The sequence below is a fragment of the Misgurnus anguillicaudatus genome, chromosome 21, assembly GCF_027580225.2.
Source record: "Misgurnus anguillicaudatus chromosome 21, ASM2758022v2, whole genome shotgun sequence".
NCBI lineage: Eukaryota > Metazoa > Chordata > Actinopteri > Cypriniformes > Cobitidae > Misgurnus > Misgurnus anguillicaudatus.
In genome coordinates, this window is record NC_073357.2 from 7,018,739 (window position 1) to 7,045,153 (window position 26,415).

The following is a 26,415-nucleotide window of genomic DNA, read 5'->3' on the forward strand; positions in this document are numbered from 1 at the left end:
TTATTTCATCCTTCATCCTTCATTTCTCCTTCATACTCATTCTGCATTCTGTCACTCAAGTAGCACTCAGTGTCTCATCTGTCAACTCCTTCATGAGTTTCATCTCTCTCTCTCTCTCTCTCTCTCTCTCTCTCTCTCTCTCTCTCTCTCTCTCTCTCTCTCTCTCTCTCTCTATCTCTTCGCTCTCTCACTTCTTTCTGTCCCGCTGTGTCTTTCCCTTTCATCCTCATATCATCTTCATCCTCAGTTCCCAAATGTACCCCCACTCCCCAACAGCACTTAGTCTTTACTTGAGGGCTTTTTTCTCTCTTCTCCTTCAGAAGATGTGATGTTCTCCATCTCCTTTTAAAGTTATCCAGGCTTGCCACTCCGCTGACAAGTCCCATATGAATTTTCATGCTGTTTTCCTTGTTGGTTTGGTGCTGTTGTGTCTGGTTGATGCGTTGGAAAAGCATTGCAGACATGGTCACAGACCACCTAGAGTTGTATTTTTTATGATAACACTTTTATTTTTATTTAAATTCTCAGTTCTAATACCATATGTGGTCGATTACATGTGTGAAAGTACTGATGTTGTTACTTACAGACCTCATTTAACACACACATGTATACACGTTGAAGTATACCCTGATAAACCAGCTGTCAATCACAAATGGACCGCAAAGTTGTGTTTGATCCGCTTGCTTTGTTTGTACAAATGGCTGCTGTGAAGTACAGACAGTCACGAGCATGAATGAGGCAGCCAAGTAAATTGCCAGCTACACAAGCAATATTTGTATCTGACAAATTGTGGACCAAAAAAATCAATGGGGTAAGCAAAAAATCTTGAACATTTTTCTTAAACACTAAATTGAAGAAAAATTCAAGAAAAATTTGCTTACCCAATTTGGCAGATTTTTTTGCTTGTTTTATGCACAAAATCACTTAAATGTGATATTTTTGGTCTAAAAACTAAACTTATTTTCTTAATTAATTTTTTAAAGACATTTTTACTGAAAACAAGACAAAAATACTAAGCAAGAATGTCATTTTTTGCAGTGTATACATGTGACAAACAACTAGTATTGGGAAAATAGTCCCCTTGGTAACTTTCATAGCAGGTTTGATTATCGCCAAGGAAACCGGAGGCACGCTTGAGACTGCACATGCACTGGAAAAAATTACTTTCTTACATGGCAAAAAATGATTTTCAAGAAAAAAAAATCTTCGTATTTTTGTCTTGTTTACAGTAAAAATTACTGTAATAGTTTTTAGACCAAAAATATCAAATTTTAGTGATTTTGTGCATAAAACAAGCAAAAAATCTGCCAATGGGGTGAGCAAGTTTTTCTTAAATTTTTCTTGAATTTAGTGTTTAAGAAAAATGTTCAATATTTTTTCGCTTACCCCATTGGCAGATTTTTTTGCTTGTTTTATGCACAAAATCACTTAAATTTGATATTTTTGGTCTAAAAACTAGACTTATTTTCTTGGGTCATTTTGCTCATCAAGAAAAAGCATCTTAATTTAAGAAATTTTAGATATTTATACTTGAAAACAAGACAAAAATACTAAGTAAGAAAGTCATTTTTTGCACACAATGTTAATCAGACAAGAAGTAATAAAACTGGGACCAGACCCGACTGACCATCTAAAATATAGACCCGGGTCCTCCGTAAAGACCTCTCATGCATACAACTCGGCTCAGGTTCACAATACAATGTGACACAGACTTGCTTCGCAAGGCAGCCAATTCATAAAGAAACACGTGAATGCACACCGAACTCATCGGGAGAGACACAACATGCTTGCACGCAAAATGCCATTATCAAAAAGTGTCATCATCACTGAGGAACAAAATAATAAAAAATCTGATGCCAGGTATACTAGAGTTGCAATCAATTTATTTAAGCTACATTTAAACAAAAAGAAAAAAGAAAAAAATGGTTTGTTTAAATGTAACTTAAATAAATTGATTGCAACCACTTACCTTAAGGGGGGGGGGGTAATGGCATTTCAAGCATTCTGACTTATAAACACAGTTATAGAGTTGTTTCCTCATGCTAAATGTAGGCAAAGTGTCAAAAAGGCAGTTGGGCATGTTACATAGTATACTGCGACGAATGCACTTCGCCAGGGTTCGTACAAGTTTCGGAAAGTTTTTTTTCGATTACGGGCCCAGCTGACGTTTCAGGGGTTTCTATACGTATCACTTCTTTATATGGGCACTTCCCCCGGAAAACCCCGCCCACCCGTCAATCAGCGGGAGACGCTAGAACTTGCAAACATCTTAACACACGACACAGCTTTGTTTAATTTCAAAAGTCAACAATGGCACAAAAGAAGAAGTGTGTTTTTGGATGTAAGGAGAAGAAAGTCAGCCTTATGGAAACAATGGATATAGTTTATTAAATATATCGTCTGGCAGTGAACTTTAAACTTTATAATTTTACAGCTATTATTTGTGCTATTACAGCAACATTACACACTAACTAGGTTTTAAAAAATGAGATCAGAAAGATCATGACCTTTCCGAGAAACGTGAAACAGGTTTAAAGTGCCAATGTAGACAGAAAGCAAATACGACATGATGACATCACTGATATGCTAATTACGTAATGACGTAATCTAGCGGCTTTCCAAGCAGGTTTTAGCTACTTTCCATTGAAAATAGTTGGCAACACTGGTTGTTTATAAAATTTTCTCTAAGACTGCACTGTGCATGTCATGTCTACAGCTAAGCTCCCATTTGGTCACATTGGGGGTCCTTTATTTGTCAGTTAGTCTGCTGGCGGTTTGCCTTTAACATCAGTATTTCTCTGTATCTGCAGTCACTCAGCAGCGGAAAAAGCTGTCAGTCCTGTTTGGAGGGACATTTGAAGACTTTCTAAGGATATAATTCTTACTCTCAAATGTTAAGCATCTTTCATCCTACAAGTTTTCTTCAAGAACTCTCCAACAGAGGTCTCCACTCTTATTATATTGAAACCTGAACCCGGCCTAAGATTTCATTATATTTATATCCGTCGCTATGGTTACAGGCATTACTCAAGGCTACTGCGAGTGAGAGAGGAGGCAAGTTACAGTAGCATTAAGGAAGTGCTTTATAATCACGAAGACCTTGTCATTACTAATATAGTCTCAGGCCCAGCTTTCGGCAAATTTTTACTTCTGTATTAAAACTGTAGGTAACTACAGTGGTTTCATCAAATATTTTTTGTGAGAACTCTTAAATCACCCTTAAAATGTTAGCGCTACAATAAACTAGATGACAATTTAAACTAGGTGGCTCGTTGACGACCCCAGCGCTGGGTCAAAAAGCGATAAACCCAATCGTTGGGTTAAATTAACCCAGAAAATGTGTTTAAACAACTCAGCATAGGTTAAATTTGGGTTTGTCCCTGGGTTGGAAATAACCGAGTATAGTAGACCATCCTGACCCATCCCCATTAGCTCTTGAAATAACATTGTGCTGTTTGCTCATGTCTCCTGGTATATGTACAGGATAGTACTGAAATGTCTTTGTCAATGTAACATATTCAGTACATGATGGGCAAAGAATGGACCTCGATATCTGTGGAAATCCCAGCTGGACATTTAGCTTTTAAAATAGATTAAGTTCTTTGGTGTAATGCGATCATCTTTAGATAGAAAGCATCTCTTAATGGAAAGCCGAGCCGTCCGGCCATTGTCCGGCATCATAACTCAATATTACATCATCTCCGATTGGCTCATCCCGATTGGCTTTATTGGCTCAGACGTTTCTCACCGAACGGGGCCCGGCAAAGCACGTGGCAAATTACATCCATTTCATCGCTGCCGAGAGAGTTTCAGATTGCTAGGCAGGTTGTTATTATAAAGGCAACGTGTTCCCAATAACCTGTCAGGACAAATTAAGAGTGAATAAATAAAATAATAAAAATAGCAGGTTGCTGTATACTTTGTCTCTGTCAGATATGGACGAAAAAGTAGCATTTGGTTGCTCCAGTTTTTTTAAACCTCCTAATGATAAAAAAGTGCCCAGACAGCTGGATCTTTGGGGACATCGCTGGGGCTCGGGTGAGTCTAAATAAGTCTCTCGCCTTGCTGTGATGACACATGAAAGGCCATGGAATGACTCCAAACACTGCTGGCCTGTCTGAAAAGTAGGTTACTGGAGATCCACGCTGTCTCCTCCTGTCTGGGCAGTGCCCAATGACTCGGTGTCAGGAGTCCCTTTTAAATCCTCCTGAAGTTTTTAAGATCTTCCTCTTAATCTTCTCTGGACAGTTAAGCAACTGTTCCCTCGGGCTTTACCCCATTTTAACTACACTTTCGAGTTTCCACAGATCACAGAGTTCCTTTTACCTGGTTGGGAAGAAACTTAAATCATTTGTTCATGGACTTGGTGCACTACAGTTGTTGTGTAAGCCTGTTTTAAGACTCTTAATACTAAATGTGCTAAAAGGGTGTTTTTGTTAATTACAGGTATTTCTTAAAGGAATATTCCACTTTCTGATACCAATTTCTGATAGTTTACTCACCCACATGTCATCCAAGATGTTAACAGGCTTGTTCGACTTTATGCGGCGCCACAAGAACCGACAGCCGGATGATGTCAAAGTACCGCGAGAACGATTAGAGAAATCATACGAAGTCTAATTTCGTCTCGCTCTCGCGGTACTTCGACGCCATCCAGCTGTCGGTTCTTGCGGCGCCGCATGAAGTCGAACAAGCCTTATGTCTTTTTTTCAGTCGAAAAGATATTACGTTTTTGAGGAAAACATTCCAGAATTTTTCTCAATTTGGTGGACCTCACCAGTTTACAGTTTCAATGCAGCTTAAAGACCTCTAAATCATGTCATCCCAATTGACCTATGACTAAGCCACACCCCCAAACTTCGAGATGTTATATAGTCTTTCTGTCTCCAAAAATCATCAATTGCCTCCTGTGAAATGTCTCCTACTGTGACAGCTGCCATAGCGCCTATCACCGAATGTTGATTGTTTGTCTGAGTGAGTGGAGGGGGCGTGGCTTAGCCATAGGTCAATTGAGGCATAAGCACAACCGGCGCAACGTCATAGAATGTCTCTGAACAGATTCACGCCCACTTTTGGGGGAAATCAGACTAGACCTTCCATTGGCTTCCATTCAAAATAGCGGAACAAAGCAACCTTCGTACACAACCGGCAGGCGTAAATAACTTATGAAATCACTCAGATTAAACATGTTGAGTAAATATCTGTCCACCCTGCCTGCCATAGAGCGCGAAAGATACATTAACATATTTAATTTGGTCAATATAAAAACATGTCTCTTTCATTCTTCCAGCATCAAATTTGTGTAACAACGCTCCCTATTGGCCAGAGGTGTCTTACCCGGACATTTACTCGTACCTCATCGAGTCAACAGGGAAGCAAGTGAATGATTTTACTTCGTATTTGAAACTTACTTCGTATTTTTTTATTATGTCTTTATATTTAGAGTAATGAGTGCACTTTTCCGTCGAGTCATCCAACTAACTGGCTTAGCGATATTTCCAGCAATCACTGGATGGCGTTGTTACACAAATTTGACGCTGTGAGAATGAAAGAGACATGTTTTTATACTGACCAAATTAAATGTGTTAATGTATCTTTCGGGCTCTATGGCAGGCATGGTGGACAGATACTCGACATGTTTAATCTGATTGATTTCATAAGTTATTTACGCCTGCCGGCTGTGTAAAAACGTTGCTTTGTTCCGCTATTTTGAATGGAAGCCAATGGAAGCGCTGCTTTTTTATCCCCGAAAAAGGGGCGGTGACGAAATTTACAGTCAAGTTCCCGGATGTGCTGATAGTCCGTATAAGGTCTAGCAAAACCATCGTCATTTTCACTCCCAAAAAAATCTTTCTAACCACCACTTCTCATCTTGCACTAGCCTTGTGACGCATTATCATGACTTATTACGTAATCAGGTTGAAAGGTCAAGCATGACTTATGTGAAACTACTGACCGTTCGAACATTGTTGTATATGTAATGATGCTAATTAACTCTTTCCCCGCCATTGACGAGATATCTCGTCAATCAAGAGAAAACGCTTCCCCGCCAATGACGAGTATTTCCGTCTTTCCGCAATACCGCTATATCCACTAGGTGGCGCCCTTCCGCAACTTTTTAAACCCAGAAGTATTGCCCTCTAGCAAGCTGCTGCATGTCCGTGTCTGTTTTAAAGATCGCTCTGAATGAGATCTCTATGAAAAGTCCGTCACAAAAATGGAATTATCTCTGCTTTTTGCTCAAAATGTGGTGTTTTTGCAGAAACCTACCCATATTCAAAAGCTGATTACAAAAGAACTACTGAAGGTAGGATGAAACGTTTTTTTTTTTTGTTTGAAAGCAGAGGGTCTGGTCTTTCATTTGGTATATTGTATGTTTATATATCTGAAGAAGAACATTTTCTGGAAGGCATTAAACTTTGATGAAAATCATGAAAAACGCTGGCGCTGGCTGGCAACTTCTTTAAAAAATGCTGGCGGTGAAAGAGTTAATGTCTTTGTGTCAGTTTATTTTTTAAAACGGTCCACAAATGGGCTAGTGCCCTGCTGAAAAAACCAGCATGGACCAGCAAGGGAATTATGCTGGTATATGCTGGTTTGATGCTGGTTTAGCTGGTAGTCAAAAAAATGGTTTAAAAGTACATATTTTGTATTTTGGGGCGTGAAAATTATGATCGTTTTGCTAGATAAGACCTTTATGGCATGTTTGGGATCGTTTAGAGCCCTTCGAAGCGGCATTAAATCTGCAATTTGAAGTTGCATTGAAACTGTAAACCAGAGATTCTCAACTCTGGCCCTCGAGATCCAGGCTCCAGCCTTGATCAAACCCAACTGAGCAATGTAATCAAGGTCTTCAGGAATACCAGAAAATTGCAAGCAGGTGAGTTTGATCAGGGTTAAAGCTAATTTCTGAAAATGGATCTCGAGGGCCAGAGTTGAGAAACTCTGCTGTAAACTGTTGAGGTCCACTAAACTCCACTATATGGAGAAAAATCCTGGAATGTTTTCCAGGATTAGATGCATTTTTTTAAAGCAAAACATTTGTTTACTTACCAGGCTACAGGTGAAGCTGCTCTTTACGCCTGCTAACGTCTCATAATCGGTCCTCATTTATGACTCAATAATAATCTTTTACATTTTAATCCTTTGATTTTTCATATTTTAAAACGTTTATGTGCTGCTGCGCATCCATGTGTGTGATAAGCAAACACGCTTTGTTGTCCCGTTTATAGTCGCATATTAACGCGCTCTTTAAATAACAAAAACAACATTGCGCCATTGACTTTAGACTTTAGGTTTTAGTTGGTTAATGGCATAGTCTATTTTAGTTGCCTCAAAATAGCAACGCGCCAACAATGCGCCTGAACACACCTTGTTTTAAGACCAGAACGCCCATGGGCCCAAAATTGGACGCAAATGCATTTGCTGTTTGAACAACAACATGGCGCTAAATGTGTAAATGATAATTGCACCGGGTTAAAACCAGCAAAAGACACTTGCGTCACGCTTTGCGTCGGGTGTATAGGGATAGGGCCCATTATATTTGACCCAACAATGGGTAAAAACAGCACAGCATTTGGGTTGAAACAACCCGTCATAGGTTCAATTACAACCCAACCGGTTCGTTTTCTCACTTTTTGACCCAACACGTTGACATCAAGGCTTATATCTGAGTCTTAGACAATGAACTTGTACGAGACCATACTTTTTTGGTGGGGGGATTCTGGATAGAACTTAGAAGAACTTCATTGTGCACCTTTAAATCAAAAAAATGTATATTTTGCATATGTAGTACATCTATAAAAGACAATAGTGCTAGTTGTCTGCAAAATATAATAGCGTGAAGCATTATCTCAAATAGCGTACAATCTTCAGACATACTATTTCTTTAACAATAGCGAGCACAGTTTTGTTTGATTACCTGAACTGGATGCAGCAGTAATCAGATTTATTCAATAGGGGGTCTTGCACAAAAGCGATGATTGGTTTTCAACACAAGAAGATGAGAACAGGGTCGATATATATGTCAGTATATATACATATATATATATATATACAGTGTAGGGTTAGGTCTTTATAAAAAGAGTGGCAAAACTAGAAATAAATGAGGTTGCTAGGGTGTGACCAAGGCTACTTTACGGGGTCCATGTAAAAATAGCCTACCGATGCTCCTGGGTGAGAATAAGATTATTTGTGGTATTGAGTACAAGCGTAGCATTGTGCGTTTGGGGTTGTTCCAAATATGCTAATATTTAATAGCATAATCAGTTTTCATTATTTTTTCTTGTTATTTTAATTGTTTGTGTAGCTGTGGGGCATGAGACACACTATGAACTACTTTTCAGTGTTGTAAGAAACAGTATTTTTCTATTCTTAAAGCTGTTTATGCCGACATTATTTTCAGATCACTAAAGTCTAATCTTACAGGCCTCTGCTGCCTTAATAATCTGATTGAAATCACTGCCTGTGGTATGGCATCCTGGCCTCACTGTTAATGCGTAGTATTCAAACGTAACTTTGAAAAACACATTTTTTTTTCGTATTTGAGACGTGGTTTACGAATGCCCAGAGCCTTTTATTGGGCACTACGAATGTCTATCAAATGCATCTACGTAGCTCATAATGTCGCATAGACATTGTCATCGCCTTGCTGCCCCCTCCCCATTCTGTGATTGGTTCCCTTTTTCAGGCGAAAATTTGGGCCATGGTTTCCATGCTAAACTTGCAGCGTGAATAAATTTTGAAACCCAGGCTAGCTGAAGTGTACAATGTAGACATATTTGCAACATTTAATCGTGGCATTATAAAAATTTGTACAGCTACAAAACGTAAAACATTCACAAATCTTTCATACCATAAATATTGCTGTATAATTTCCATTTAACAATTTTATTGATAACGTTGCCACCCACACCCTACCCCAAACCTTACCATAAACCCAAACTTTTTTTTATACCAAACAATTTAAAGTATAATGTATTCTTTTTATGTTATGTAAAGTTATAGACAGAAATTGTTAGGACATTTTTGTAACAATAGTAACAATATCGCATTTAAAATATTTTAAGCCGCTAATACAGTACGCAAAATAGTTTATTAAAATCATGTACTGTAAAAAGCATAACAGACAGACAAGTGTAATCACAATAATTTATTCATTGCAAATTTTCAAAAGCAGGACCAAAAGTAGTTAAACTGACGATGTGCTGTAGCCGCGGTCCTCTCTAGAGTTTATGAAGTACAGAAAAATATTAAAGTTATTAATCCACGAGAACGTTAATCCAGCTTCTATCTGTCAAGGCGTAAATTTCAAATTTCAAAAGTACATCATGGCAATGATGCAAATCTGTGACACAAGAGCCAATGAGCATTTGATTTCACAACTGTAAAGCTCACTGCAAAAAAAGATTTTTTAAGAAAAAAAATCTTAGTATTTTAGTCTTCTTGTTTTCAGTAAAAATATCTAAAAATTCTTAAATTAAGAGGTTTTTTTCTTGATGAGCAAAACGACCCAAGAAAATAAATCTAGTTTTTATACCAAAAATATCAAATTTAAGTAATTTTGTACATAAAACAAGAAAAAAAATTCCAATGGGTTAAGTTTTTTTGCTTGCATCTTAATCTAAGAATTGTTAGATATTTTTACTGAACACAAGACAAAAATACTAAGATTTTTTTCTTGAAAACTCATTTTTTGCAGTGTGCAAAAAAAGACTTTCTTACTTAGTATTTTTGTCTTGTTTTCAGTAAAAATATCTAAAAATTCTTACATTAAGATTTATTTTCATGATGAGCAAAATGACCTAGGAAACTAAGTCTAGCTTTTAAAAAATATAAAATTTAAGTGAACTTGTGCTTAAGACAAGCAAAATTACCTGCCAATGGGTTGCAATGCAAATTTCTTGAATTGAGTGTCTATGAAAAAAGTAAACTTACTTCAAGAAAATGTTTCTTATTCCATTGGCAGATATTTTACTTAAAAAAATGTTTACAGATTTTTAGCACTAATTTACTTAAAGTTTATATTTTTTGTCGAAAAACTAGACTTATTTTCTTGGGTCATTTTGCTCATCAGGAAAATACATCTTATTTTAAGAATTTTTAGATATTTTTACTGAAAACAAGACAAAAATACTAAGTAAGAAAGTCATTTTTTCAAGATCGCTGGATAAAGGTCTGAATTTGGATCTGTTTCTCACAATTGTATTAATTTTAAAGATGCACTGCAAAAAATTATTTTCAAGAAAAAAATTCTTCATATTTTTGTCTTGTTTTCAGTAAAAATATCTAAAAACTCTGATGCTTTTTCTTGATGAGCAAAACGACCCAAGAAAATAAGTCTAGTTTTTAGACCAAAAATATCACATTTAAGTGAATTTGTGTATAAAACAAGCAAAAAAATCTGTCAATGGGGTAAGCAAATTTTTCTTGAATTTAGTGTTTAAGAAAAATGTTCAAGATTTTTTTGCTTACCCCATTGGCAGATTTTTTTTTGCTTGTTTTATCCACAAAATCACTTAAATTTGCTTTTTTTTGTCTAAAGACTAGACTTATTTTCTTGGGTCAATTTGCTCATTAAGAAAAAACATCTTGATTTAAGAATTTTTTGATATTTCTACTGAAAACAAGACACAAATACTAAGAAAGAAAGTCATTTTTTGCAGTGTAAATGAATAAACTGTCTTAAATTAATAAATTAGAAAATACGACTGAAAACATGTCATTAATATGAGTAAGAAACACCAATGCCTGCAATTTTAATATTTCTAAATAGGAATACGATAAAATCTGTACATCTGTAAAGCTGTTAATATGTAAATAAATAATGTATTATTCCTGTCAGCACATCGAAATTATACCTTTCAATGGGTAGGAAAACTTAAGTAAATGTACAACCACACTTTACGTAAAACACAAACATACTCTCATAAGATCACGTTGGATATGGTTCAGTGGTTAGATTTGAACTGAATGGCTGTAGGTTTGACTCCTGCAATATGAAATATCACCATTTTGTTCATTTTCTATTGTACAGTCTAAAGTTTTATATAGATACCTTGTATATGTGTCACACATAATCATGTATCTACAGTACATAACCACTACCCATCTGTTGCCACTGAAATCTGTCCCCTCAAGCCTGATCAGAAATCAGATCACATGCTAGTGAAAGATCAACTCACACAGCTTCGCATCTGACCCACAAATAATCTTGTCTGTTGTTTGGCACAACCCTGTCAGAATCTTTCTCCACGCTGGTAGAGATGTCCAATGAGACGTGGCACTACCCCATTTGTAACTCGGTGCCGTGACCTAAAACGCACCGGACCGCAGGGCTCGTATTATTCAGGCCGGCGTCTCTTAACAGACCTTATCGAGAGTATTTTGTGAGTATTATGTACAGGTGAGAGTTAGTTACAGGCACTGTGCGTGTCTGTTATCATTTGATGTCCTGTGACATACGCTACCGTAAGTGCTGCTTCATCAAATACATGGCGCCGGGTACCAGACGAATGAGTAAACTGATTCAATTACAAGTTCCCGGTGAGGAGTCAAAGCCACTTTTTCAGACACAGGTTATGGATTCATATCTTTGCACTTATCAATGAACAGACGCTTGCATTTTGGAGATAGAGAGCAGATTGTGGGCTTATCTCTTCTAACGCTGTAAACTACAAAGAGTTATACAGTAGGACATTGCTGAATGGCACACAGTGACATGTCAAAACTAAATCACTAACATTAAACTTAACAGAGCTTTCCATGATGTAGGCAGCCAAGCGGTGCTCGAAATCAAAGATAATAGATATAACAAGATTACTACTATTACTATGAATAGGGGACAATGCAACGCTCTATATTTCCAGTTAAAAGAACCAATCATCAATCAATAAAGACTGACGATTCTCTGGGGCGGAGCTCTGTACAAAGTCACTTTAAAGCTCACACAGGCTGTTTCTGCATTTCTGATGTTAATCTGGAGTACCCACAGAGTAGTATTGCATCATTACATTGTATATCCGAAGACTCATTTTAATTAGATTTATAAAAGACAGATTAGCTTTACCAATTCGTTCCGATAATGTACGAAAAAATGAAAAAGGAGGAGTTAATACCGCGGGAGGAGCGAGTACGAGTCATGTAACACTATACAACACTGTTTAACTTATGATTCACTACATGTTTGTGTCATTTATATAATATGCACTTACGCGACTATTTCCAACATAAGACAGAAGTCTTACTTACTGCATGCAACTCATGACCCTGTTGAGACTTTTCAATGAAATCCAGCGCATAAAACACACACGCAAAACTCCGCTGCTACCCCGAATAATAAACTATATCTATTGTTTCCATGAGGCTGACTTTCTTCTCCTTACATCCAAAAACACACTTTTCTTTTGTGCCATTGTTAAGTTTTGAAATTGAACAAAGCTATCAGGTGAAGCAATGTTTGTAAGTTCTAGCATCTCCCGCTGATTGATGGGTGGGCGGGGTTTTCCGGGGGAAGTGTCAGGATCCTGCCAGATCCTTGTTTGTTTTTAGATCTAGTCATCATGGCAGGCTTCTGACAGTACAATGTTTTATTTGGGAGATGCGTGGTTTTAGTATTGGTTTATTCTGACCACGCATTTCCCGGGTTTCGTCACTTTTTCCCCGATTCCTTACTTGTGATTTTTCCAGGCGTATGTAGTTTATTTTCTCTCTATTTAAGAGTCCTTGTGTTTGTCGTCCAGTGCGAGTTCGTCAGTGTTACTTTGTTCATCAAGTAGTCTACCAGTGTTGTCTATGTTTAGTGTTTTGTTTAAATGATAGGGTTTAGTGTAGTCCTGTTTGATTTGTGTTTGCCCTGTTCTGTTTGCCCCCTCGTGGGTTTTGTTTTCTGTTTTGTTTAAATAAATTATTGTTTCTGTACCTGTCGTGTCCGCGCTTGGGTTCATTCCCATCCAGATCCTGGACAAAACCCAGGGGAAAAGTGACGAGACCCGGGAAATGCGTGGTCAGAATAAACCAATACTAAAACCACGCATCTCCCACATAAAACATTGTACTGTCAGAAACCTGCCGTGATGACTAGATCTAAAAACAAACAAGGATCTGGCAGGATCCTGACACTTGGGTTCATCCCCGTCCAGATCCTGACAGGAAGTGCCCATAAAAATAAGTGATAGAAACCCCGAAACATCAGCTGGGCCCGTAATCGGAAAAACGTTCCGAAACCTGTATGAACCCTGGCGAAGTGCATTCGGCACAGAAATACTCTGTAACACGTCTAACTACTTTTTTAAAACTTTGCCTACGTTAAGCATGAGGAAACAACTCTATAACTGTGTTAATAAGTCAGAATGCATGAAATACCATTGAACCCCCCCTTTAAGGCGCTTGACAACCTGTGTGCATGAGCAGTAGCTGAAACGACCTTGAAAATTGTGGTTTTAATGCGAAGTGAGATTTAGACACAACAATTTTAGTATTGGTTGATGTCAGGTTTGATTGTTGGTTGGCAATTTGTTGTTTAATTGTGATTTTACCACATGACTTTAGTCTTACATGACTGAAATGAGGCGTTGCAAACATGGCCGCCAAGTGGCATGACTTCCTTAAAGGCACTTTGTTGACTCATACAGTCAAATGTACAGAAAGTACAATTTTTTTTCAATTTTATTTATATACCACTTTTCACATTTTTTTAACTGTTTCAAAGCAGCTTTACATTAAATAAAAGCAGTGGCCGGTTGCATAAACCTAGATGTGACGTTAAGACTGCGTCTTAAGAATGATTCTGACTAACTAGCAATTAGTTAGGGCTAATCAGTCTTATTATTTGGATTTAAATTAGACCAAGCTACCTTTCTATGTAACATACTTAAAGGTTCAGTGTGTAATTTTTAGAAGGATCTCTTGACAGAAATGCAAAATAATATACAAAACTATATAATCAGGGGTGTACAAAGACCTTTCATAATGAACCGTTATGTGTTTATTACGAATGAGACGTTTTTATCTACATACAAAGAGGGTCCCCTTACATGGAAGTCGCCATTTTGTGCCGCCATTTTTCTACAGAAGCCCTTAACGGACCATTTTTTTACTAAGTTGTCCTTGACGATGACATGTTTGTCCGGTGGCAGCTACAGTAGCTTCTCTATGTGTTTCAAAAGCGAGGGGTGAGCAGTGGACTACGCCGTTGGTTGCAATTCGCAACCTCACCACTAGATGCCGCTAAAATTTACACACTGCACCTTTAAAACAGTTATGATTAGTCTTGAAGAAAACAATTAATGACTAACTTTAAGCCTAGTATGCAAACGACCACAGGAGAAAACACAGAAAAATCAGTTTACAACATAAGAAGCAGAGTAAAGCGGCTAAGATTGAGCGTAGTAATAATGTAACGAATAGAAGAGAGTGCTAAGTTAAGCCAATGTCAGCTGACTCCCTATGGGTTGAAAAAAACTCAACCCAAACTGGAGTCCAATTAATAAAATGAGTTTAAATGTGTGGTTTAGTGCAACTTTGATTGATATTAAGACACTCACACATTTTAAGATTGCTGTCCTTAAGAAGCATCAGCTCATCTGAACCATGCTCTTATAAAGATATCTGATCAAGAGATGTTGCACTCCATAAGGCTGAAAAGGGATACAAAACAATCTCAAAATGTTTAGACTTCCATCAGTCTACACTTAGACCAGGGGTGGGCAACTCCTGGTCCTGAGGGCCAGTGTCCCTGAGGAGTTTAGCTCCAACCCTAATCAACTGGACTGATGAAACAAAAGTTGAATTTTTTGGGAAAAATGTTATGGCACAAAATGGGCACAGTGAAGTATGGTGGAGGGAACATCATGATTTGGGCTTGCTTTGCTGCCTCATGGCCTGGACCACTTGCCATCATCGAGGGTAAAATGAATTATATGATAATGTCAGGTTGGCTGTCCACCAGTTGAAGCTCAGAAGAAGTTAGTTGATGCAACAGGATAATGACCTTAAGCATTGTAGTAAATCCACTACAGACTGGCTTAAGAAAACCAAAATGCGCCATTTGGAGTGGCCTAGTCAAAGCCCAGACCTTAACCTGTGGAATGACCTCAAGAGAGCGGTTCGCACAAGATATCCTACAAATGTGTCTGAGTTAAAGCGGTTTTGTAAAGGGGAATGAGCAAAAATTGCTTCTGAACGATGCGCAGGTCTGATTCAGAACTACTTAAAGCGCTTGCTTGAAGTATTTGCTGCCAAATGAGGCTCAACAAGCTGTTAAATCCAAGGGTTCACTTACATTTTCCTCCAGCACTATGAATGTTTAATGGGGGTTCTCAAAAAAGACACAAGAAACTAGAAATATTTGTGTGTTGTCACCTTATGCACACCTTATGAGGATCAGATCACATTTTATGGCAAATCATTGTAGAAAACCAGTTTATTCCTAGGGGTTCACATACTTTTTCTTGCCACTGTATATTGGTAAAACAAGTATAGATGGTAATGCACGGTAAGTAATTTTGGATAAAAGTATCCGCCAAATGCATGATTGTAAATCTAAGGGTAGAACATAGAAGCATAAGTACACAAGCACAGAAATGAACATTCAGCTGATACATTGCAAGCATGCCTCCTGTTGGCAACTGACCTCAGTACACAAGGGATGGAAGTGATGTCAAACAGGCAAATTTAGAGTGAACTTCCTGTCTGTATTTATTTATCGGTCTGGCTAGTGTCTAAACTGATCTCTGAAACAGATACCTTGTCGAAAATTAAATGTTTTGGTTTTGCTAAAGACGAGAGGAGACGAAAAGCATGGTTCACAACTGTGCGGAGAGGTTTGGCTGCCAGGCAAGAATTCAAGGATCTGTAGCTAACATTGTATACATTGTAATTAATCTTACACAGTAACTTAAGCTCATGTAATAGTTGATACAGGTATGTGTTAGATATGATATATGAACGAAGGTAATTAACTTTCCCTTGTTTTCAGAAATAAACTACTATAAAATGTGGAAGTCTACCGGAAGTTGCATTTAGTCCACAGAAGCAGTTTGTTTATGTTGTTGCTGCTGAAACCGTCTATAGTCCGGCTATGAGTAACCCACTTCTAGTAAAATAACTTTAATTTGGTTGCATCACGTTTTTGCCAAAATAACTTGTGAGATGTATGATATACCATCATGTAAGCAAAGTCAAAAGTGATTACAATTTGTTTGGTTTTGTATTAAAGTTTCACTGACAGACAGATTTTGCCTTGTTTAAGCATAAAAGTCAGAGCTGCCTGTTAACGGCTCTTAGATGTCTTTTAAACGCAAAAATGATTTCTGGGAATTAATCTGTTTCACACTTTATGGAAAGAGTAACATCACTGCAAAAAATGATTTTCAAGAAAAAAAAATCTTAGTATTTTTGTCTTGTTTTCAGTAAAAATATCTAAAAATTCTTACATTTAGATGATTTTTCTTGATGAGCTAAACAACCCAAGAAAATAAGTCTAGTTTTTAGACCAAAAATATCAAATTTGAGTGATTTTGTGCATGGAACAGGCAAAAGAAATCTGCCAATGGGGAAAGCAAATTTTTCTTGAATTTAGTGTTTACGAAAAATTATCAAGATTTTTTTTGCTCACCCCATTGGCAGATTTTTTTTGCTTGTTTTATGCACAGAATCACTTGGATTTGCAATTTTTGGTCTAAAAACTTTCCTTGGGTCGTTTTGCTCATCAAGAAAACGCATCTTAATTTAAGAACTTGTAGACATTTTTACTGAAAACAAGACAAAAATACTAAGAATTTTTTTTCTTCAAATCATTTTTTTTTTTGCAGTGCAAACAAAAAAAATCTGCCAATGGGGTAAGCTAATTTTTCATGAATTTTTCTTGAATTTAGTGTTTACTTTAGTGTTTAAGTAACAATACTAAGATTTTTTTTCTTGAAAATAATTTTTTGCAGTGCAGTTTTGCACAGTTTTGTCATGTTTTTGGTACAAATATCTAAAAATTCTTACATTTATTTTCTTAATGTGCAAAATGACCTAAGAAAATAAGTATATTTTTTAGACAATTTTTTTTAAGTGAATTTAAGTGCATTTCTGCTTAAAACAAGCAAAAATATCTGCCAATGGGGTAAAAAACTTAATTCAAGAAAAAATCAAGAAAAATGTTCTTACCCCACTAGCAGGTTTTTTCCCCAGCGTTTGTGTGCTTCACTTTGCACGAGATAGCTTGTAAGGTGCGTGGGACTGATACCTTATCGCACCTGAACTTTTAACCCGCGCGTCTTGGACTCATGCTCGGACCCTTGCATGGACTCTTGCTTGGTTGTTAAGGCGTGCAGGGGTTTAAAACCATTGTGTTGTTCATGCTTCCTGGCATGCATGAAATTTCAGAGCGCCTGGTCTTTAATGGCACGCTTGGATTAATGGCATCAATTTCAAGAAGGTTGCTTTCAAGAAGGTTGCGTTCATGACAGTGTTGGCCTTAAAATAAATCAGCTTCTTTTTTGTCCACCAATCAAGTGGCTTGTCAGAAATGAGTAAAAAATGAATAATTGAGTAAACTATTGCCCCGGCCCTGACACTCTCGTGTATCGGTGAGCTCACAGGCTGACGATAGGACAATCTCACTATGATGGGCATATCGCCCAAAACAAGTCTGTACCTGTAGCTTTATGTACTAAAGAAAAATCATGTGTTTGTACTTATTGTGACTGTGCTCAATCCTGCTTTTCTTCAGTATGAAAGCATGCAGGGAAAACCTTCAGGGCAATAGCTGCCTGCAATTTTATTATTAAAACTGCCATTGATTGTTGTCTGTTGGCACAGCACAGTTTCCATCAACTAATAGCATTATTAAATTAAAGATTTGAATCATTCACATACCCTTACCACACGCATGTTTCTCGCTTTCCTTTCTCATCTCATTGCCCATATAGATATTTCTAAGAGACATTATTATCAAATCATTTATCCTTTTCCATGCCTGCTCATTTTCTTTATATAATACTATTCCCTCTTTCTCAGTTGGTGGGTTACTGTCATATTTTTTGATCTAAGGTATTAAATCTTCAAACCTCCTAGTTTAGAGATGTGCTCCTAAAATGAGAAAGACACCTCAGATCTTTTTTATCGACTGAGGTGTTTCATTGTCTTGGTTATAGAAACCACCCACTTTACCTATGTTTCATGACTTTATAAATTGAATTTAAGGAGAGAGAATTGGGTGGAATATTGCTGCTTTCTGATGTAGACACACAAGAGCATTATTGCATTGTCTATGCTTCTGTTTCTGTTTACCCTTTTGCCGTTAAAATGCATTTAAAGTCATTTCTTTTTCCGCAGGTTCATTGTCTCTGAGTGTGTTCCTGATATCGGTGGGTTTAACTGTGTGTGTCGTATGGCTGGTGGCGCTGTGCGGGGTCTGTGGATGGTGCCAACGCAAACTGGTGAGTGATGTCACTTTCTGAAACACTACGGGTAAACAGAGTTTAAAGGGACTGTAAGTAGGATTTTAAGTGTTTTATTAGTCTTTATTCATAAATATGTCCTCGTTGGTGTCAAATGATCTAGCCTACCAACGCGTTTTCATTCAGAACACGTGAACCAGCTGCAACGGACAAGGAGATCAGCGATTACATAACGGCTACCGTAGTTGCAACACGCATTTGGAAAGGCGAGGCGCTAGAGAGCACTGTTCGTTTGAATGCAAAATACAATTTCACCACTAGATGGGGGTAAATCCTACTTATTGCCCCTTTAAACTACAAGCCTAGTCAACACGTACACGCCACGGGTATGAAGCGCTTTCAAGAGCTTTTCAGATTAACAGAGCGATTGCCATATGACATCAAAGTACCGTGAGATTAGACGGCTTGTTATGCTTTCGAATTGCTCTCGCAGAACAGTAATGTCACTCGCCAATCGGTCTGTGCAGCAACGCATGAAAGTAAGAGCAAGGGGTCCCCCTAGTTGTTTGGAGGGGCACTGCATACGCATGTTATAACAATCTTAGCATTAAAGGGGACATTTCACAATAATTTTTAAAGATGTAAAATACATCTCTGGTGTCCCCAGAGAACGTATGTGAGGTTTTAGCTCAAAATACCATATAGATCATTTATCATAACATGTTAAAAGTGCCACTTTGTAGGTGTGAGCAAAAATGTGCCGTTTTTGGGTGTGTCCTTTAAAATGCAAATGAGCTGATCTCTGCACAAAATGGCAGTGCAGTGGTTGGATAGTGCAGATTAAGGGGCGGTATTATTATTATTCTGACATCACAAATTTCAATAACCTATTTTTTCACGTGCTTGCAGAGAATGGTTAACCAAAACAAAGTTACTGGGTTGATCTTTTTCACATTTTCTATGTTGATAGAAGCACTGGGGACTCAATTATAACACTTAAACATAGAAAAAGTCTGATTTTCATGATATGTACCCTTTAAAGTAATCATTTTTTGTCATTAAGGGAAATCATATTTTGGGCTAGATTTACTAACAGCTTGCACCAGTGCAAACCGTAATTTTGTCGTTAAATAATGACTGACTGGATTTACTAAAGACGCATATGCATTTCAAGGAGTTTCTCTTTCAGATGCCACATTTTTGGGAGGAGATTATTTAAATGATTCACGCAACTCGATTTACTAATGTTTGCGCGTGTGTTATGACTGTGTTTGTGCCATTATTTAACACGGAAAAAAGCATGATACAATGCAGAGGATTGTTTTAACACGTAACAGTTTATTTGGAATGCCAGAGGAACATAATACGAAAAATATTGTTTGCCACACTGCAAAAAATGATTTTCAATACAACATTTTCTTAGTATTTTTGTCATGTTTTCAGTAAAAATATCAAAAAATTAATTAAGATGCTTTTCTTGATGAGCAAAACGACCCAAGAAAATAAGTCTAGTTTTTAGACCAAAAATATCAAATTTAAGTGATTTTGTGCATAAAACAAGCAAAAAAATCTGCCAATGGGGTAAGCAAATAAATCGTGAACATTTTTCTGAAACACTAAATTCAAGAAAAATGTGCTTACCCCATTGGCAGATTTTTCTTTGAGGTAATAGTAGATTATTTTAAATCAAAAGAGATGTAGGAGGGTTATCCAAACTTTATTGGCAAGGAAAGCCTCTTATACATGGGAGCAGACACGTATTGAGGTGTTTCTGCACACCACGTCATCTACAAATAATAATTATGTGACCTATAAATGCAAATAAACTGTTTTTTTTGCAGTTTTGTGAAATACACCTTTTCGAATTGCCTGGAAAAAACACTCCATAAAAACTTTTTTCCAATATAGTCGGTTTCAGCAGTAACAACATAAACAAGCAGCTTTCGTGGGCAACACGTAACTTCCGGTAAACTTCACTAAGAATAAATAACAACAAAGTAGTTTAAACATAGTTTATTTATATAACAAGCAAAATAAACAACACGTAGATTACATCGGAACCCAAAAGATTTGTTATTTTTGACAATATTTGTTCAAGAGTTCAGTTTAGTAACTAGTCAGAACATTAAAAAAACTGAAACCGGAAGTAAATTTCGAACCAGACGCATACTGCGTCACCGCACGTGCGTCCGATGAAACGGTCTATATGGGAGTTTTTCCAAAATCTGCGTTTTCCATTGCCCGTATTTTCAATTCGCAATGTGGGTAATGCACTGTTAAAAATACTTTGCTGCCTTAAAACTTTTTGTTGAATCAACTCGGATTTACAAGTCATTTCAACTTACTATTATTTATCTTGACTAGAGATGAGTTGTTATAAGTACAGGTGAGTTGTTATAACTTATAAAATTAAATGGACTTTTCTCAACTATATTTTATAAGTTGAGACAACTCATCTTTGTTGACACGACTTGTAAATCTGAGTTGATTTTACAATTTAACAAAAAAATTTTAAGGCAGCAAAGTATTTTTTACAGTGTTGAAATGCAGCTAATGTGGCTCTCATGAAAAAAAAAGTGAAACCACTGCATTATTGTCTTATAGAGTTGCTACCTATGCCATCTATAAGGTGGTTGTCCTCATTTTCAGAGAGAAATATTAGTAGAATTGTAATTATCGGGGGAAATAAAGCACGAGGTGCACTCGAATATGTTATGTCAGATCTAGCCAGACCGACATTCCACAATAGAAAAATCTTATTTTCTGTTTGGATAATTAGGCACAGTTCATTTTCACATCTGCAAAACAAGATTTAAAGCAATTCAGCAAAAGCTGTCCAAATGGGAATCAATCTCAAGTAGAGGAAGAACATAAAAAAACACAAAAATGTGATTACAGACCAACTCTGTGATTAATAGCCCGCTAATAAATAGAATCCACAGACAGAATTAATCACCTACGCTCGGTTTAATTGAATTACCCTCTTTTCCAAAATAAACCGATCTGCAATTATTCAAAACAATTAGCTTAAACAGAGTTAATGTGTCATGCGCTATTTGTCGTGCCAGCGCGGTTTCGAAACAGGAATCCGACCTTTCTGTTTCTCAGCTGAGGAGGAGTGACGATCGGTTTCGAGATGGTGACCACAGGCCAGAAGGCGGAAATAAGACGCAGGAAATGAGAGGAGTGAGGAGTGTGAGGCAGACGGCCAGACTGCAGGGTGGCTAAAAAGAGATTTCAGGCTTTAATTACACTCAGTAATGGCTTCCCCACCACGTGCTCACCCCGCAGCCATCTACTGACTTACTCTTATTACAACGAGGGATTACAAATCTTGCATCTTATTTCTTTCGCATTTGATGTTTTCCTCTGTTTTTTATTCACCTCTTGTGTTTGTCTTTATACTAATTCATTAGTAATGCGCCAATAAGTTCTATACCGCTGCTAGTTGAGCATATTGACAGAACAAATGAAGCTGTATTTTCAAATCATCCAAGAAAACCCCAAATGGGCCTGCATGTGAGGAAGAAACGACAGAAGCAATTTCACCAGATTAAGTAAATTATTTTATTTAGTGATGTCTGCTCACAGATCTATTCTACTTTTATGTGTAGTGTTGAGGTATAATAGGTGAGTAAAGAAAAAACTTTGTCTAAAACATTTTTTTTGTAATAGTATGTATTTTGGTGCCCTGATTTATTTTGCTTGTTTTATGCACAAAATCCCTTAAATTGATATTTTTGGTCTAAAACTAGACTTACAATGCAAACAATTATTTTCAAGAAAAAAAATTCTTAGTTTTTTTGTCTTGTTTTTAGTTAAAATATCTAAAAAATTCTTAAATTAAGATGCTTTATCTTGATGAGCAAAACGACCCAAGAAAATACGTCTAGTTTTTAGACACAAATTCAAATTTTTCTTGATTTTTTCTTGAATTTAGTGTTTAAGAAAAATGTTCAAGATTTTTTGCTTACCCCATTGGCAATTTTTTTGCTTGTTTTATGCACAAAATCACTTCAATTTGATATTTTTGGTCTATTACTAGACTTATTTTTTTGGGTCGTTTTGCTCATCAAGAACATATTTTCTTGAAAATCATTTTTTGCAGTGTATGTGCATAAAAAGTTAATGTACAGCCCTGCTTGAGTTGAACCCAAAATCTTATCCCTGCCAAATAAACAATAGAAACCATCACAGAAATTCTATTGGATGTAATGGTTTTAAATGGAAACTTTATGGGTTGTAATGGAAACTGTAATGTCTCTGTGGGTCTCTACTGGTAAGTGTTGGGTTATTTTGGCAGAACCATTAAATCCTTCTGGAATATGTCCCAAAACAAACTACCAAAAGGAATTTTGTAGTGGTTATAATGGTAAAAGCTAATGGTATTTTAATGGAACCCTATATGAGGGTTTATATTTTTTCTTCGGCAGGGATTTAAGGTTTAACCAAACCCCCTTTCAAATAACCAATTTACTTGACAACAGAACCAGTGTTCTGTCAATTTGTGCTACCTTGTCAGATTTTGCTAACTCTCATAGAAAACATGCAGGATGAACTCCCCCCCAAACCCTAAACTCAACCCCTCTGTTATCTAACACCTAAACCTAAAAAACACAAGGGTAGGATTTGGGTGCATCCCAATTCAGGGTCTGGATCCTTCGCAGACTTTGAAGGCAAGACTTGGTGTTTAAAGCCCAGGATACACTGCAGGATTATTAGCTGTCCTAGACGAAAGATTGCCATCGTGAAACAATCGTCGCAATTTCCCTGATCGTGGCTCTTCATCGGTGGTCCTATGTCGAACAGTGAGAGAGGTTCAAAGACGTTTTCCTGGTACATAAAATTTACCAACCTTAGAAATATACAAAAGTAAAACGCAACATGCACAATATTGCAGCAATAATATTAATTCACATCACTAAAACATCATTTATAATAGTAAAACAGTGACAAGGACCTTTAATTTGCAAAATATACACTTTCATTTAACTACAGTGCTGAATGTTTATTTCAAAATACCCAGATGTCACAAGCGCATTGAATCTTGGGATAACCAAGGCGGTGACAGATTGGGACAGCCTTTCGTTGCGGACCGATGATGTCATTGGCCTTCAAATACAGCCTTGGAAGGCCACAGCCCCTGAATTGGGATGCACCCGATCTGGGTTGCATTTCCCAAAAGCATTGTTAGCCAACTACTGTCGTAAGTTTCGTCGTTACTGATTAAAGCAACACTAAAGAGTTTTTGCTCTTTGCTCCCCCTACAGGTTGGAAGCGGAATTGTCCATTACCACTGTCGTAAATAATTTAGCCTACTGCAGCATAGCTGGCTCTGATTGGATTGTAGGTCTGCCGTAAAGCAAGTTTTTGTAGTTTTCACTCGAACTACGGGGTCGCGACCCGACGGTTGAAAACTTCTTTAGTGCGGTTTTGGCCGATAAAGGGGTGCAAAGCGAATGTGAAAGTGCCGTTCACCCCGTTTCGGGTGGATGAAGACTGAAACTTTTTTAAAAAGGTTATTTTAAGGTAAAAAAAACTCTTTAGTGTTGCTTTAAGTTCAATGATTTGGTGTTTCCCGATACCATAGCTCAAACGAACATTCGCAGGCTGCATCGCAAACTTGTGTGATTTGAACGACAGCTCTTCACCTGTCGTAGAAGCATAGTTCCTTGTTATTATAATATGTAGACTTACGTTGATCATGCTTTTGAACAAAATAAGCAAAAAACATGTAGTACAGTCTATATCCATCATTCTAAATATATAAAATTTTATTTTATGTCTTTAAGTTTGTAAACAGAATTAAAGCATTGCGAGCTTTAAGACCCTGGGGAATCCCTGGAAGTAGTCACGTAAGAGGGAACTTGCGCATGAATTAAATATCTTTAAAAAAACAACAACAGATAACTAAACCACGATAACAAAATCAGTCGTCCGATGCAATATACATTATTTAAAGCAGGAATCTGAGATTAAATCAATTTGATCAGATTAATTAGTACTCCACCTCCCACGTGACATCATCAACTATGTTGTTGAACCAACATGGTTCAAACGACGAATGTGCGACAAAGTTACTATGCTTTCGGGAAACAGTCGTGACAAGGTAGTTTGTTTCTCCAACCATGCATCATACTACGGTGGTTCAGCAGCGAGAAATGCGAGTTATGTTGTTCGGGAAATGCACCCCTAATGGGTAGGATAAAATGTAAGGACATCGGAAGTGCTAAATTACTAACTCATTCCCGAGGTTTGCCTACAGTTCCTACAGGTAGGACTACAGTTCCAAGAATGCACAGCCATTTTTATTCAGCCATCTTGGTTTATAAATATGTGATTGTTGACACCTGTTTTAAATGAAAGGGTCTGCAAATGCATAAATGTAAATGTCGGATTCAAAATAGTCTGCACACAGAGTTTATTATTTTACAAATGCTGTTTTTTCAAAGTTAGGAGTTCTTTGAACAGCATGCCGTGCCACATCCATGACCCAAATCTGTCTGACATCAGATTTTGGTTTGTTTGTTTGGTGTGAATCCACTCACAGTGAACCATTAGGGGACATATCATGAAAATCTGACTTTTTCCATGTTTAAGCGCTATAATTGGGTCCCCAGTGTTTTTTTCAACCTAGAAAATATGAAGAAAAAATAGCCCAGTAATTTAGTTTTGGTAAACCATTCTCTGCAAGCATCTGAAAAAAAGCTCATTGAAATTGAGCTCCCCTTGTGATGTCAGAAGGGGATCTTATTATAATAATTCCGCACCTTAACCTGCACTATCCAACTATCCAGCACTGCCATTTAGTGCCGAGATCAACTCATTTGCATTTACAAGGACACCCAAAAACGGCACGTTTTTGCTCACACCTACAAAGTGACAATTTTCACATTTATAATAAATTATCTACATGATATTTTGAGATAGAACTTCACATATGTGCATTGGGGACACCAAAGATCTTAAAGTCTTGTGAAAAGTTTAATTTGTTTAATTTGGCATTTTTCATTGCCACTAGTAGCCTGTGTTTTCTTCACCTCTTGAAAAGCATTTACAGCAGACACCCTCAGGTGCCGTTTTTGCTGTGCTATTTTGGAGTAAAGACCAAAAGGGCAAAAACAAAAACGTTGAGCTAATTTTTCTATTTTTAGCACTTTGCCAACACTCTCTCGCTAAACAGGTACCACTAGGGCTTGCTGAGGTGGAAACATTGATGACGCAAATATTTCGCAGTTCAATGCCAAATACTGCAGTTTAATAAAAGACCTGCCGGGATGAGGGGTTCGAACTTGGCAAAGCAAGTGTTCATCCAATAAACACCAACTTCAGTTGTAAATATTATTTGCAGTTGCATGTCACATTCATTTCCTTTAAATCTTAAACCTAAATGTTGTTCTTTCTGTTAAAACAGCCATGGTCCATCTTTTGATCAACAAAAGAACAACCGATACTGTATGTTAATAAATAAATAAGCCAGTATATGTTATGTAAGGCTTCACAGCGAGAGCCTGGTCTTTATGTGTATAGCGCTAAGCTGGAGGGCTCACTAATGATTCATATGTTTTTACCCACAACACCCCCCCATTCAGTGCTGACTGACTGCATGCATTCTCTTCAAACACATCATGACAGTTTTGGGCAGTTTAAGGTCAAGACTACAGACGTTTTGGATGTGGAGAGTAGATGATGTATATAGTATTGATATATGTAATACCATGATTAACTTAAAAAACTAAGGCTTGCTAATTAGTTAAATGCAGAATTTGAGAAGTTATTTCGCTTATAAATTATTGTTGGATTTAGTAATATTTGTTATCCATTTGTTCATTCGTTAATTCATCTGTCTATCTATTGGTCTGACTATGCTGTGGCCTTCTTATCCCTCTGAGTTAATTTTTAAACACTTGTTGAGGTACATTATGAAAAACACTTGTATTATTCTCTTGCATATCCATGCATAAATAGATTTAGTATATAAATAAATACATTTAGAGGGATATACATTTAAATATGAAGTAGATTG

At 37.1% G+C, this 26,415-nt stretch overlaps 1 protein-coding gene across 3 annotated transcripts in view; it reads left to right on the plus strand.

The window, feature by feature from the left end:
• Positions 1-26,415, plus strand: part of syt7b (synaptotagmin VIIb) — a 211,705-nt gene that overhangs the window by 68,159 nt on the left and 117,131 nt on the right. For all 3 annotated transcript variants that reach the window (XM_055182584.2, XM_055182736.2, XM_055182824.2), the window contains exon 2: positions 18,325-18,428. In XM_055182584.2, coding sequence (XP_055038559.1) covers positions 18,325-18,428 — 104 coding nt within the window. The remainder of the gene's footprint in view (positions 1-18,324; positions 18,429-26,415) is intronic.